This window comes from Coregonus clupeaformis, chromosome 24 (assembly GCF_020615455.1).
Source record: "Coregonus clupeaformis isolate EN_2021a chromosome 24, ASM2061545v1, whole genome shotgun sequence".
NCBI lineage: Eukaryota > Metazoa > Chordata > Actinopteri > Salmoniformes > Salmonidae > Coregonus > Coregonus clupeaformis.
The window spans coordinates 54,523,648-54,538,490 of NC_059215.1; the positions used below are offsets into that span (position 1 = coordinate 54,523,648).

Below are 14,843 nucleotides of genomic sequence, written 5' to 3' on the forward strand. Positions count from 1 at the left end.
TGTCCACATCCCAGCTCAACCCTAACCTTAGCCTCAACCCTAACCCTAGCTTCATGTCCACATCCCAGCTCAACCCTAACCTCAACCCTAACCCTAGCTTCATGTCCACATCCCAGCTCAACCCTAACCCTCAACCCTAACCCTAGCTTCATGTCCACATCCCAGCTCAACCCTAACCTTAGCCTCAACCCTAACCCTAGCTTCATATCCACATCCCAGCTCAACCCTAACCCTAGCTTCAACCCTAACCCTAGCTTCATGTCCACATCCCAGCTCAACCCTAACCCTAGCCTCAACCACAACCCTAACCCTAACATGACAGCCTCTGCCCACTTACCGTTTACTTCACCCAACAAACCTCGAGGTAGAGCTGCCCTCAGAACAAGATGGAGGTAGAGCTGCCCTCAGAACAAGATGGAGGTAGAGCTGCCCTCGGAACAAGATGGAGGTAGAGCTGCCCTCGGAACAAGATGGAGGTAGAGCTGCCCTCGGAACAAGATGGAGGTAGAGCTGCCCTCGGAACAAGATGGAGGTAGAGCTGCCCTCGGAACAAGATGGAGGTAGAGCTGCCCTCAGAACAAGATGGAGGTAGAGCTGCCCTCAGAACAAGATGGAGGTAGAGCTGCCCTCAGAACAAGATGGAGGTAGAGCTTCCCTCAGAACAAGATGGAGGTAGAGCTGCCCTCAGAACAAGATGGAGGTAGAGCTGCCCTCAGAACAAGATGGAGATACAGCTGCCCTCAGACCAAGATAGAATAAATAGAATAGAATACAACTTTATTGTCCATCCAGGATGTTTCTTTGACATCACCTTACATTAAAATAATCACATACACATACATTCTCACATCACACACATTTAAACTAGTCAGTCCATCATGTTGCATACACTAAAAACATAGAGGACATTGATACATTCACTCACAACTGACCACTGCTTCAACTGCACTGGATAGATAAGTACATATACCGATACAATTTACGTTGCATTTAGTAGTCCTACAGCACAAGCAACATCACTTGGCCTGAAGTGCCGGCCAGAGGGAAGCCTTACGGATTGAGGGGGTAGAGGGTGGGAGGGGTCGCCAACGACAGCCAGTGCCTTGTTTTTGGTTGCCTTGTGGAACAGACTGCTCAACTGTGCCTGTGGTCGACCAATTACTTTGCTGGCTGTGTTTACTATTCTGGTAGGTTTGCTTTTGCTCCTCACGCTCAGATTACCATATCAGACTGTCATATTGAACATGAGGATGCTCTCCACCAAGCTGCTGTACACCCTCTCTAGAACATCCTGGTTGACCCCAAACCCCTTCAATTTCCTGATTAGAAACAGGTGCTGGCTTGCTTTAAAAAAAAAGGTCTGCATTCTCTGTGAAGCTCAGCTTGTCATCAATTTGTGTCCCTAGGTCTTTGAAACACTCAAACACCTCCACTGGTTGGTCGTTCAGAGAGAGTGGTTGGGACATTGGGAGGTTGTTGCCATTGATGATCAGCTCTGTTGTCTTGTCCACATTGATGTGGAGGGCACTTGACCGGCACCATTTTTGAAGGTTGTTGGCTTGTTTAAAATAGCTGTCCCCATCTGACGTAGCATCTTTAAAAAATAGTCCCACCAGAGCCATGTCATCCGCGTACTTGAAAAGGTTCACATTGTTTCCTTGGATCTTCATCTCATTAGTGTAGATAGAGAACAACAACGGTGAAAGGACACACCCCTGGTGCGCCCCTGTGTTCAGGGTCAGTTCATCAGAGAGGGCCCCATTCCTGAGGACCCTCTGTGGGCAGTCAGTTAAAAAGTCCTTAATCCAACATGCGAGGCCTCCGTTGACATTCTGGTCCAGTAATCATTTCAGCAGTGTGTGTATTTGCATTGTATTGAAAGCTGAACTAAAATCAATAATAAAATGTGTGCATATGATTTAGCATGTTGAATGTGACTAGTCACCATGTTCACCAAGGTCAGGGTAGCATCCTCAGTCCTCCTCTGTGCCTTACAGGCAAACTGTAACGGGTCCAGTTGATCTGCTATGGACAGGGTAAGGTGCTTACTGACAACCCTTCCCATGCATTTGGCCAAAAGGGGCATGAAGGCCACAGGTCAAAAGCCATTTGTTGATTTGGTCCTTGGCTTCTTAGGCACCGGTACAATGGTCGGCACCTTCCAGGAGTTTGGCACTGTGCAGGGTGCTCAGCAGGAGTTGAAACAGTCGTGTGAAGACTCCATTATAGGTTCTCGGCGCAGACCTTCAGTACTTTGCCCCGTAGTGTGCCTGGGCCCGGTGGTTTGTGTGGCTTGATATGTGACAGGCATGAGGCCACCTTGTTCTCTAGTATCTGGACAGGAGCGGAATTGGGGATGCTGTCACATATTTGTTGACATTCGTCTTTAAAATCAACGTCAAATCTACTTTAAGGTCATTTACAAAGGATGTACAGTCTGCAATGTGATTGTTCTCTCTTCCCATCATGCTTGTCTTGGATTGCCTGTACAGAACCTCTGCTCCACTTCATCCTTTTTTTAGCTTTCCACATTTTTGACCTGAATTCCTTTTCTTTCTTGTTTACAGCATCAGTATCTACTTTCAGGGAAGCAAACTTATTTTCATTTAGGCACATTTTCAATTCCTTAGACACCCAGGGCTTGTTTTGGGGAAATACTCGGACAGTTTTTGTGTTAATGACAGTATACTCCCAGAACTGGATGTATGATGTGATGCTGTCTGTCAACTCATGGGGATCCCTGCACCAGTCTGTGACGTCAAAGCAGTCCTTGAGCTCCTCCCTGCTCTCCTCTTTCCATACCTGAGTGGATTTCTCTACAGGTTTTTCACCTGCTGCCTGTATCTCGATAGGAGATGCATAACTTTATGGTCTGATTTCCCGATGGGTGCTCTCAAATGCACACTGCCTTGTATGTGTCCTCTACGTTGCCATAACACTGGTCCACAATGCGTGTTGAGCGAGTCGGACAGGTGACGTACTGTTGCAGAGTGGGGAGGTGAGAGCGTATTAAAATCCCCAAGCTCAAATACTGTCTGGTCAGCCGATCGTGAAAGCGCAGCATTGAAACGGTCTGTAATACTGGCAGCAGCTTCCTTATTGTTAGGTCCAAGCACATACACTATATACACAAAAGCATGTGGACACCCCTTCAAATTAGTCAGCTATTTCAGCCACACCTGTTGCTGACAGGTGTATAAAATTGAGCACACAGCCACGCAATCTCCATAAACAAACATTGGCAGTAGAATGGCCTTACTGAAGAGCTCAATGACTTTCAACGTGGTCAGTTCATCAAATTTCTGCCCTGGTAGTGCTTCCCCGATCAACTGTAAGTGCTGTTATTGTGAAGTGGAAACGTCTAGGAGCAACAACGGCTCAGCCGCGAAGTGATAGGCCACACAAGCTCACAGAACGGGACCGCCGAGTGCTGAAGCTCGTAGCCCGTAAAGAAAATTCTGGAAGCAACATCAACAAGAACTGCTGGCCGCCATTGGACTCTGAAGCAATGGAAACGCGTTCTCTGGAGTGATTATCATTTAGCAACCGCACATTTGACAGGGTGATCACCGGGAGCGGGTGATGGCTTCCCCGCCTACGTAGTCTGTCTGTTCCTGACAACACCTGTTGAGCCTCGCTTCTTCATAGTTTCCCTTTTTGACTTTCTAGAACAACCATCAGGCAAAGCAATGCTGTTTTGGAGAGTGTGAGCTTTATCTCTGAAAGAGAGTAGAAACTCACGGGAGTAGGTGATGGTGGTTGATTTACTCACTGACTACATACAACCTCTGGTAGTGATTGTACATTTTGTAGCATATTACAGCAATCAGGATGAACAGGTTCACACATGCAATGTAAAATCCACTTTGAAACTTGCGACACACTTGGACTTAGACAAAATGAAACAAAATTGAGCGATATTGAGCGATATAACTATAAACAAACAAACAATTCACGCAGGTGAGCTCAGGGTCTGGCAGCAGCGCCGTGCCCTCAGAACAAGATGAAGGTAGAGCTGCCCTCAGAACAAGATGGAGGTAGAGCTGCCCTCAGAACAAGATGGCGGTAGAGCTGCCCTCAGAACAAGATGGAGGTAGAGCTGCCCTCAGAACAAGATGGAGGTAGAGCTGCCCTCAGAACAAGATGGAGGTAGAGCTGCCCTCAGAACAAGATGGAGGTAGAGCTGCCCTCAGAACAAGATGGAGGTAGAGCTGGCCTCAGAACAAGATGGAGGTAGAGCTGCCCTCAGAACAAGATGGAGGTAGAGCTGCCCTCAGAACAAGATGGCGGTAGAGCTGCCCTCAGAACAAGATGGAGGTAGAGCTGCCCTCAGAACAAGATGGAGGTAGAGCTGCCCTCAGAACAAGATGGCGGTAGAGCTGCCCTCAGAACAAGATGGAGGTAGAGCTGCCCTCAGAACAAGATGGAGGTAGAGCTGCCCTCAGAACAAGATGGAGGTAGAGCTGCCCTCAGAACAAGATGGAGGTAGGGCTGCCCTCAGAACAAGATGGAGGTAGAGCTGCCCTCAGAACAAGATGGAGGTAGAGCTGCCCTCAGAACAAGATGGAGGTAGAGCTGCCCTCAGAACAAGATGGAGGTAGAGCTGCCCTCAGAACAAGATGGAGGTAGAGCTGCCCTCAGAACAAGATGGAGGTAGAGCTGCCCTCAGAACAAGATGGAGGTAGAGCTGCCCTCAGAACAAGATGGAGGTAGAGCTGCCCTCAGAACAAGATGGAGGTAGAGCTGCCCTCAGAACAAGATGGAGGTAGAGCTGCCCTCAGAACAAGATGGAGGTAGAGCTGCCCTCAGAACAAGATGGCGGTAGAGCTGCCCTCAGAACAAGATGGAGGTAGAGCTGCCCTCAGAACAAGATGGAGGTAGAGCTGCCCTCAGAACAAGATGGAGGTAGAGCTGCCCTCAGAACAAGATGGAGGTAGAGCTGCCCTCAGAACAAGATGGAGGTAGAGCTGCCCTCAGAACAAGATGGAGGTAGAGCTGCCCTCAGAACAAGATGGCGGTAGAGCTGCCCTCAGAACAAGATGGAGGTAGAGCTGCCCTCAGAACAAGATGGAGGTAGAGCTGCCCTCAGAACAAGATGGAGGTAGAGCTGCCCTCAGAACAAGATGGAGGTAGAGCTGTCCTCAGAACAAGATGGAGGTAGAGCTGCCCTCAGAACAAGATGGAGGTAGAGCTGCCCTCAGAACAAGATGGAGGTAGAGCTGCCCTCAGAACAAGATGGAGGTAGAGCTGCCTTCAGAACAAGATGGAGGTAGGGACACTGGCCCTGCTGTTCAGTATACTGTAGGCTACCTCAGGTAGTACTTCAGTATAAGCTACCTCAGGTAGTACTTCAGTATAAGCTACCTCAGGTAGTACTTCAGTATAAGCTACCTCAGGTAGTCCTTCAGTATAAGCTACCTCAGGTAGTACAGTGCCTTGCAAAAGTATTCATCCACCTTGGCGTTTTTCCTATTTAGTTGCATTGCAACCTGTAATTTAAATTGATTTTTATTTGGATTCATGTAATACACAAAATAGTCAAAATTGGTGAAGTGAAATGAAAAAAAAGAACTTGTTTCAAAAAGTTCTAAAAAATAAATAATGGAAAAGTGGTGCGTGCATATGTATTCACCCCCTTTGCTATGAAGCCCCTAAATAAGGTCTGGTGCAGCCAATTACCTTCAGAAGTCACATAATTAGTTAAATAAAGTCCATCTGTGTGCAATCTAAGTGTCACAGGATCTCAGTATATATACACCTGTTCTGAAAGGCCACAGAGTCTGCAACACCACTAAGCAAGGGGCACCACCAAGCAAGCGGCACCATGAAGACCAAGGAGCTATCCAAACAGGTCAGGGACAAAGTTGTGGAGAAGTACAGATCAGGTTTGGGTTATGAAAAAATATCCGAAACTTTGAACATCCCACGGAGCACCATTAAATCCATTATTTAAAAAATTGAAAGAATATGGCACCACAACAAACCTGCCAAGAGAGGGCCGACCACTAAAACTCACGGACCAGGCAAGGAGGGCATTAATCAGAGAGGCAACAAAGAGACCAAAGATAACCCTGAAGGAGCTGCAAAGCTTCACAGCGGAGATTGGAGTATCTGTCCATAGGACCACTTTAAGCCGTACACTCCACAGCGCTGGGCTTTACGGAAGAGTGGCCAGAAAAAAGCCATTGCTTAAAGAAAAAAATAAGCAAACACGTTTGGTGTTTGCCAAAAGGCATGTGGGAGACTCCCCAAACATATGGAAGAAGGTACTCTGGTCAGATGAGACTAAAATTGAGCTTTTTGGCCATCAAGGAAAACACTATGTCTGGCGCAAAGCCAACACCTCTCGTCACCCCGAGAACACCATCCCCACAGTGAAGCATGGTGGTGGCAGCATCATGCTGTGGGGATGGTTTTCATCGGCAGGGACTGGGAAACTGGTCAGAATTGAAGGAATGATGGATGGTGCTTAATACAGGGAAATTCTTGAGGGAAACCTGTTTCAGTCTTCCAGAGATTTGAGACTTGGACAGAGGTTTACCTTCCAGCAGGACAATGACCCTAAGCATACTGCTAAAGCAACACTTGAGTGGTTTAAGAGGAAACATTTAAATGTCTTGGAATGGCCTAGTCAAAGCCCAGACCTCAATCCAATTGAGAATCTGTGGCATGACTTAAAGATTGCTGTACACCAGCGGAACCCATCCAACTTGAAGGAGCTGGAGCAGTTTTGCCTTGAAGAATGGGCTAACATCCCAGTGGCTAGATGTGCCAAGCTTATAGAGACATACCCCAAGCGACTTGCAGCTGTAATTGCTGCAAACGGTGGTTCTACAAAGTATTGACAACATGCCTACCACTTTGAAGATGCAAAATGTTTTTTATTGTGAAACAAACAAGAAATAAGACAAAAAAACTGAACTTGAGCATACATAACTGAGGTACTACCTGATGTAGGCTATACTCAGGTAGTACCTCAGTATAGCCTACATCAGGTAGTACCTCAGTATAGCCTACATCAGGTAGTACCTCAGTATAGCCTACATCAGGTAGTACCTCAGTATAGCCTACATCAGGTAGTACCTCAGTATAGCCTACATCAGGTAGTACCTCAGTATAGGCTACATCAGGTAGTACCTCAGTATAGCCTACATCAGGTAGTACCTCAGTATAGGCTACATCAGGTAGTACCTCAGTATAGCCTACATCAGGTAGTACCTCAGTATAGCCTACATCAGGTAGTACCTCAGTATAGGCTACATCAGGTAGTACCTCAGTATAGCCTACATCAGGTGTGCACCAATATAGATGACATGCTAGCTCATTGTCTTTTGCTTTTTTGTATATTTATGTGAATATTGATGTGTACTGTATATTGTTGTGTATATTGATGTGTGTAGTGTATATTGATGTGTTTGATGTGCATTGATGGATATACAGGGCTGATCTGTGAAAGAGACCTTGATCTCATCATGACTCCCTGTTAACATAAAGGTTAAATAAAAGTCTCAATGGGACATTTCTGCCCAGACTACAGGGCCTAAAGTCAAATTCAAGATGTTCCCCTTTTAGGCGTAATTTTTGTATCATGAGTTCAGTGGAAATTTCCTAGACATTGTGGTCTCCTGTTTTGTTAGTTGTGAAGGACATTTGTTTTGTTTTGACTCTCTCACCCCTCCCTCCTCCCTCCTCCCTCCTCTCCATCTATCCCTCCCTCCTTCCATCCTCCCACCTTCTCCCTTCTCCCTTCTCCCTTCTCCCTTCTCCCTTCTCCCTTCTCCCTTCTCCCTTCTCCCTCTCCCTTCTCCCTCTCCCTTCTCCCTCTCCTCCCTCTCCCTCTCCCTTCTTCCTTCTCCCTCTCCCTCTCCCTTCTCCCTTCTCCCTCTCCCTTCTCCCTCTCCTCCCTCTCCCTTCTTCCTTCTCCCTCTCCCTCCCTCTCCCTCTCCCTTCTTCCTTCTCCCTCTCCCTCCTTCTCCCTCTCCCTTCTCCCTTCTCCCTCTCCCTTCTCCCTCTCCTCCCTCTCCCTTCTTCCTTCTCCCTCTCCCTCCTTCTCCCTCTCCCTCTCCTTCTCCCTTCTTCCTTCTCCCTTTTCCCTTCTCCCTCTCCCTTCTCCCTCTCCCTTCTCCCTCTCCTCCCTCTCCCTTCTTCCTTCTCCCTCTCCCTCCTTCTCCCTCTCCCTCTCCTTTCTCCCTTCTCCCTCCTTCTCCCTCTCCCTTCTCCCTCTCCCTTCTCCCTCTCCTCCCTCTCCCTTCTCCCTTCTCCCTCTCCCTCTCCCTTCTCCCTTCTCCCTCTCCCTTCTCCCTCTCCTCCCTCTCCTCCTTCTCCCTCTCCCTCTCCCTCCTTCTCCCTCTCCCTTCTCCCTTCTCCCTTCTCCCTTCTCCCTTCTCCCTTCTCCCTTCTCCCTTCTCCCTTCTCCCTTCTCCCTTCTCCCTTCTCCCTCTCCTCCCTCTCCATCCTTCTCCCTCTCCCTCCTTCTCCCTCTCCCTTCTCCCTCCTCCCTCTCCCTCCTCCCTCTCCCTCCTCCCTTCTTCCCTCTCCCTCTCCCTCTCCCTCTCCCTCTCCCTCTCCCTCTCCCTCTCCCTCTCCCTCTCCCTCTCCCTCCCTCAGTTCTTCATCTTCTGGAGGTCTGAGGTTTCTCCAGGAGAGTTTGAGTGCTGGGGTCACTTCGCTGAGCCGTGGGGGCTCAAGGCCTACGTCACCTGGATGACCATAGCAGTGTTCTTACTGCCAGCACTAATCATCACCATCTGCCAGGTACTGTGTACTACTTAAAAACAGACACATGCACACACACATACACACACACACTGCCAGCCTTAATCATCATTGTCTGCCAGGTACGACAACAAGTACACAACACAGTGTGATGACAGAACAAACCAAGAATAGAAATCCGTCCTTTGCCTTTTTCCCAAGACCCCCAGACACATATATACACACACACATTAGGACGCGCAGCGTCAGCCGCGGTGCAATGCTCCTGGAGGGTTCCTTGTTAACGGCACAACGGCAGTTGTTCGTACCTGGGATCAGAGACCAGCAGCCCTCTTGTTTCATTATCGCGTCTTAAACTGTGTCCCAAATGGCACCCTATTCCTTATATAGTGCACTATATCAGAGGAGGCTGGTGAGGGGAGCTATAAGAGGAAGGACTCATTGTAATGGCTGGAATGGAATCAATGGAATGGTACCAAACACATCAAACAAATGGAAACATTGATTTAATTCCAGCCATTACATTGAGCCAGTCCTCCTATAGCTCCTCCCACCAGCCTCCTCTGCACTACATAGGGAATAAAGTCCTCTAGGCTACCTGCCATCCCCGAGACAATAAAATACACAGAATCCAAAAACTGAAGCATGTCAAGCATGAATAAAGCGTGTTCTGTTTTGATGGAGCGGTATTTGGCAGGCATTGTCCAATACGCCCTAGGGGGTCAGTTCTATCAGATCAGACTGGACAGGCTCGGTGGCTGGTGTTATGTAGCTTCCCGTGGGAGATAGAAACATTCTAGGCTGCCTCCAACTGGTCCAGTCAGAATCAGAGAGAGAGAGGGCTGGCTGCTCTATTTAAGGAAAGATATTCCCAGGGTCTAGCTATTTGCTGTTCCCCCTGGCCTAATTAATACAGCCCACTGTAGACCCACTGCTGTGTGGCCAGCCTGTCAGGACACTACCCACCATGAGGTACCCCACAGGGAACCAGAATATCAGACAAATGAACCAGATCCCAGCCAAAGATTAGGGACATTGAATTAATTTGTGTTTCATATCAAGTGCAGAACTGGGTTCAAATACATTTACATTTAAGTCATTACGCAGACGCTCTTATCCAGAGCGACTTACAGTTAGTGAGTGCATACATTATTATTTTTTATTTTTTTCATACTGGCCCCCCATGGGAATCGAACCCACAACCCTGGCGTTGCAAACGCCATGCTCTACCAACTGAGCTACATCCCTGCCGGCCATTCCCTCCCCTACCCTGGACGACGCTGGGCCAATTGTGCACCAAATATATTATTTGTGTTTGATTTACCCTGCCTGGAGTTCCCCAGATGGGCAGGTTTGTCATTTTGGGACTATTCTATTGGTTCCATTGTGCCAGGCAAGCAAAATCAAGCTCAGCTACAACATTTGAAATTATTTCAAATAGTAGTTGAACCCAGGTCTGATCAAATTATGTCCTTCTTAACGTGGTTTGGCAGGACATTGTTCTATGACCCAGTTTCTCCTGACCTGCTGGAGTCATGTGCTTTTTCCGGAAACAGAATCTAGGACTTAATTGAGTTAAAAAGGACAATAAGTCTGAGTTTGGTGTCTGTGTTGGGATGATTGGGTTTAGGAGTCTGTTCCAAAATATTTTTTTATTGTCTACGGGATTTTTTTCTATTAGTTTTAACTAAACTGAATAAAAAATATACAGTGCCTTGCAAAAGTATTCATCCTCGTTGGCATTTTTCCTATTTTGTTGCATTACAACCTGTAATTTAAATGCATTTGTATTTGTATTTCATGTAATGGACATACACAAAATAGTCCAAACTGGTGAAGTGAAATGAAAATAATTACTTGTTTAAAAAAATTCTAAAAAATAAATCACGGAAAAGTGGTACGTGCCTATGTATCACCCCCTTTGCTATGAAGCCCCTAAATAAGATCTGGTGCAACCAATTACCTTCAGAAGTCACATAATTAGTTAAATAAAGTCCACCTGCGTGCAATCTAAGTGTCACATGATCTGTCATATGATCTCAGTATATATACACCTGTTCTGAAAGGCCCCAGAGTCTGCAACACCACTAAGCAAGGGGCACCACCAAGCAAGCGGCACCATGAAGACCAAGGAACTCTCCAAACAGGTCAGGGACAAAGTTGTGGAGATGTATAGATCAGGGTTGGGTTATAAAGAAATATCTGAAACTTTGAACCTCCCACGGCGCACCATTAAATCCATTATTAAAAAATGGAAAGAATATGGCACCACAATAAACCTGCCAAGAGAGGGCCGCCCACCAAAACTCATGGACCAGGCAAGGAGGTCACTAACCAGAGAGGCAACAAAGAGACCAAAGATAACCCTGAAGGAGCTGCAAAGCTCCACAGCGGAGATTGGAGTATCTGCCCATAGGACCACTTTAAGCTGTACACTCCACAGAGCTGGGCTTTACGGAAGAGTGGCCAGAAAAAAGCCTTTGCTTAAAGAAAAAAATAAGCAAACACGTTTGGTGTTCGTCAAAAGGCATGTGGAAGACTCCCCAAACATATGGAAGAAGGTACTCTGGTCAGATAAGACTAAAATTGAGCTTTTTGGCCATCAAGGAAAACACTATGTCTGGTGCAAAGCCAACACCTCTCATATCACCCCGAGAACACCATCCCCACAGTGAAGCATGGTGGTAGCAGCATCATGCTGTGGGGATATTTTTCATCGGCAGGGACTGGGAAACTGGTCAGAATTGAAGGAATGATGGATGGCGCTAAATACAGGGAAATTCTTGAGGGAAACCTGTTTCAGTCTTCCAGAGATTTGAGACTGGGACAGAGGCTCACCTTCCAGCAGGACAATGACCCTAAGCATACTGCTAACATACTGGTTTAAGGGGAAACATTTAAATGTCTTGGAATGGCCTAATCAAAGCCCAGACCTCAATCCAATTGAGAATCTGTGGTATGAGTTAAAGATTGCTGTACACCAGCCGAACCCATCCAACTTGGTGGAGCTGGAGCAGTTTTGCCTTGAAGAATAGGCACAAATCCCAGTGGCTAGGTGTGCCAAGCTTATAGAGACATACCCCAAGAGACTTGCAGCTGTAATTGCTGCAAAAGGTGGCTCTACAAAGTATTGACTTTGGGGGGGTGAATAGTTATGTACGCTCAAGTTTTCTGTTTTTTTGTCTTATTTCTTGTTTGTTTCACAAGAAATAACATTTTGCATCTTCAAAGTGGTAGGCATGTTGTGTAAATCAAATGATACAAACCCCCCAAAAATCCATTTTAATTCCAGGTTGTAAGGCAACAAAATAGGAAAACTGCCAAGGGGGGTGATTACTTTCGTAAGCCACTGTAAATGCAACATGCAACAATTTCAACGATTTTACTGAGTTACGGGCTCATATACTGAAATCAGTCAATTGAAATAATTTAATTAGGCCCTACTCTATGGATTTCACATGACTGGGCAGGGCGCAGCCATGAGTGGGTCTGGGATGGCATAGGCCGACCCATTTGGGAGCCAGGCCCACCCACTGGGGAGCCAGGCCCAGCCAATCAAAATGAGTTTTTCCCCACAAAAGGGCTTTATTACAGACAGAAATACTCCTCAGTTTCATCAGCTGTCCGGTTAACTGGTCTCAGACGATCCCACAGGTGAAGAAGCCTGAAGTGGAGGTCCTGGGCTGGCGTGGTTACACGTGGTCTGCGGTTGTGAGGCCGTTGGACGTACTACCAAATTCTCTAAAATGAAGTTGGAGGCGGCTTATGGTAGAGAAACCAACATTCAATTATCTGGCAACAGCTTTGGTGGACATTCCTGCAGTTAGCATGCCAATTGCACACTCCCTCAAAACTTGAGACATCTGTGGCATTGTGTTGCGTGACAAAACTGCACATTTTAGTGTGGCCTTTTATTGTCCCCAGCACAAGGTGCACCTGTGTAATGATCATGCTGTTTAATCAGCTTCTTGATATACCATACCTGTCAGGTGGATGGATTACCTTGACAAAGGAGAAAATGCTCACTAACAGGGATGTAAACAAATGTGTGCACAAATGTTGAGAGAAATAAGCTTTTTGTGTGTAAGGAACATTTCTGGGATCTTTTATTTCAGCTCATGAAACATGGGAACATCACTTTACATGTTGCGTTTATATTTTTATTCAGTATATTTTGTTCTATTACATTTACATATTATGTTATTTTAGTATCTAGCTAAATAAATTAGACACATTTATTAATTAATTAATTCATTCATTCATTCATCTATTTCTTTCTCATTCCAGATCCGGATTTTCAGAGAGATTCACAACAACATCTATCTGAAGTCAGAGAGGGTGGTGTCAGCAGAGCTCAAGAAGAACAACGCTGTCATCTTCCACTTCCACAGAGTCAAAAAGGAGGATAGCAGAACGACAAGGGAACGGGGGAGAGGAGGAGGAGGAGGAGGAGGAGGAGGAGGAGGAGAAGGGGGGAGAGGCGGGAGGGGAGTAGAAGGAGGAGGGGGCGGAGGTGGGAGAGGAGTAGGCGGAGAAAGAGGGGGCGAAGGGGGCAGAGGAGGAGGGGGGAGAGGAGTAGGAGAAGGACAGCTTCTAAAGACTATGAACAACAACCCCTCCAGCTCTCTCTGTACCCCTCTCTCCCCCCTCTCCCCCCAGTCTACAGCTGTCCCCCCATCAGACTGTTATGACTACTTGTCCCCCTGCCCACAGTGCAGCAGCTGTCACAACGACCACACAGCAGCAGTAGCAGCACAGCCAATCCCCTTCAACACCCCAGATAACCTCCCCCTCCCCTCCAGCCCCGGCCTTAGTGACCGGAGGGACTCCAGTACAGCTGTAGTTCCCCCATCATATGGCTCCCATGGCCCAGTCCCCTCTGGTGGATGTGGCGGTGGTTCAGTGCCTCCTAACAATGGCGGCTGCTACTGCCATGAGTCCTACACCTCCTACGAGCTCCCCTCCTCCGCCCGGCGTGTCTCCTCTCCACTCCCCTCCCTGGAGTACCCTCCCCCACCCCCTCTGGCCCTGACGCCCCCCTCCATCTCCAAGGCCATGTCTAAGACGGTGAGGATGACTCTGGTGATAGTGTTGGTGTACACAGTCTGCTGGTCCCCCTTCTTCATCGTCCAGCTGTGGGCTGCCTGGGACCCCAACCCTCCAGACCAAGGTAAGAGGTCCAAGACGCACACACGAACGCACATACAAGGGCTGTGGCGGTCATGACATTTTGTCAGCCGGTGATTGTCAAGCAAATCATTGGCGGTGTCACGTAATTGACCATTAAGTAACAAACACATTTAGCATCTCCTGGCTTCCACACATAGCCTACAAGCCACTGATGCAGACCTTTGGAACATCGACATTTAAAAAAGTATAATAAATCCCTTTAATATAGCCTACACCATCACAATAAATCCATTATTTATTTTAGACAGGCCTAAAGTAACATGATATGAAGATGTTGTATATTTCAGAAGAACAGAATAGCATACTCTGAGTTGTCCTTATGTTAGGCCCTGATCTGGCTATGCCATATGGCTGTGGGCTACACTAGTTCATTTAGCAGACAATATTAGAATTCCCTGGCATTATTTTCTATTATTTTATAGTATGAAGAAACCAATTGAACATAGCTGTATAAAATAGACAGGGTATTTTCTCCAAACGATTTGAGGGAGTGCACACATGCAGCTATTCTGTGTTGAGCAGTTAACAAAGAAACAGGTCCTCCTATATGCTTAATGTAGAGTTATTTATGCAACTTTAGTTGTGATACATACGTTGGGCTATATGTTTAGATTTTTAATACATTCTAAGGCTGCATGATGCGACTATAAGGATGATTTGAAAAAAGTCACATGAAAGGCTTTGTTTCTTGCGCAGACTGCACACACTTCATCAGTCTCTCATACACAATTTGACAAGCACTTGATAATGCCTCGAATTTCCCAGTGGCATCTCCCTTGTGTGGCTGTAATGCCCCTAAAAAAAATCCATGCCTTTTGCGGCCAGTGGCCGTTGTGCCCTGGGCTGAATATAATAATTATAATTCCCTTCTCCCGGCTGCGTGCTCCGAAGCACCGCTCACTCACATGACTCTCTCAGATATCTCAATTCTTATTAGC

At 46.9% G+C, this 14,843-nt stretch overlaps 1 protein-coding gene across 1 annotated transcript in view; it reads left to right on the forward strand.

Annotated features, from left to right (window-relative positions):
- The window catches only part of LOC121537871 (vasopressin V2 receptor-like), a 41,948-nt gene that overhangs the window by 18,724 nt on the left and 8,381 nt on the right, over window positions 1–14,843 (forward strand). The window contains exons 5-7 of the mRNA XM_041845496.2: window positions 8,608–8,754; window positions 13,003–13,093; window positions 13,736–13,885. Of these exons, the coding sequence (XP_041701430.1) occupies window positions 8,608–8,754; window positions 13,003–13,093; window positions 13,736–13,885 (388 nt within the window). The remainder of the gene's footprint in view (window positions 1–8,607; window positions 8,755–13,002; window positions 13,094–13,735; window positions 13,886–14,843) is intronic.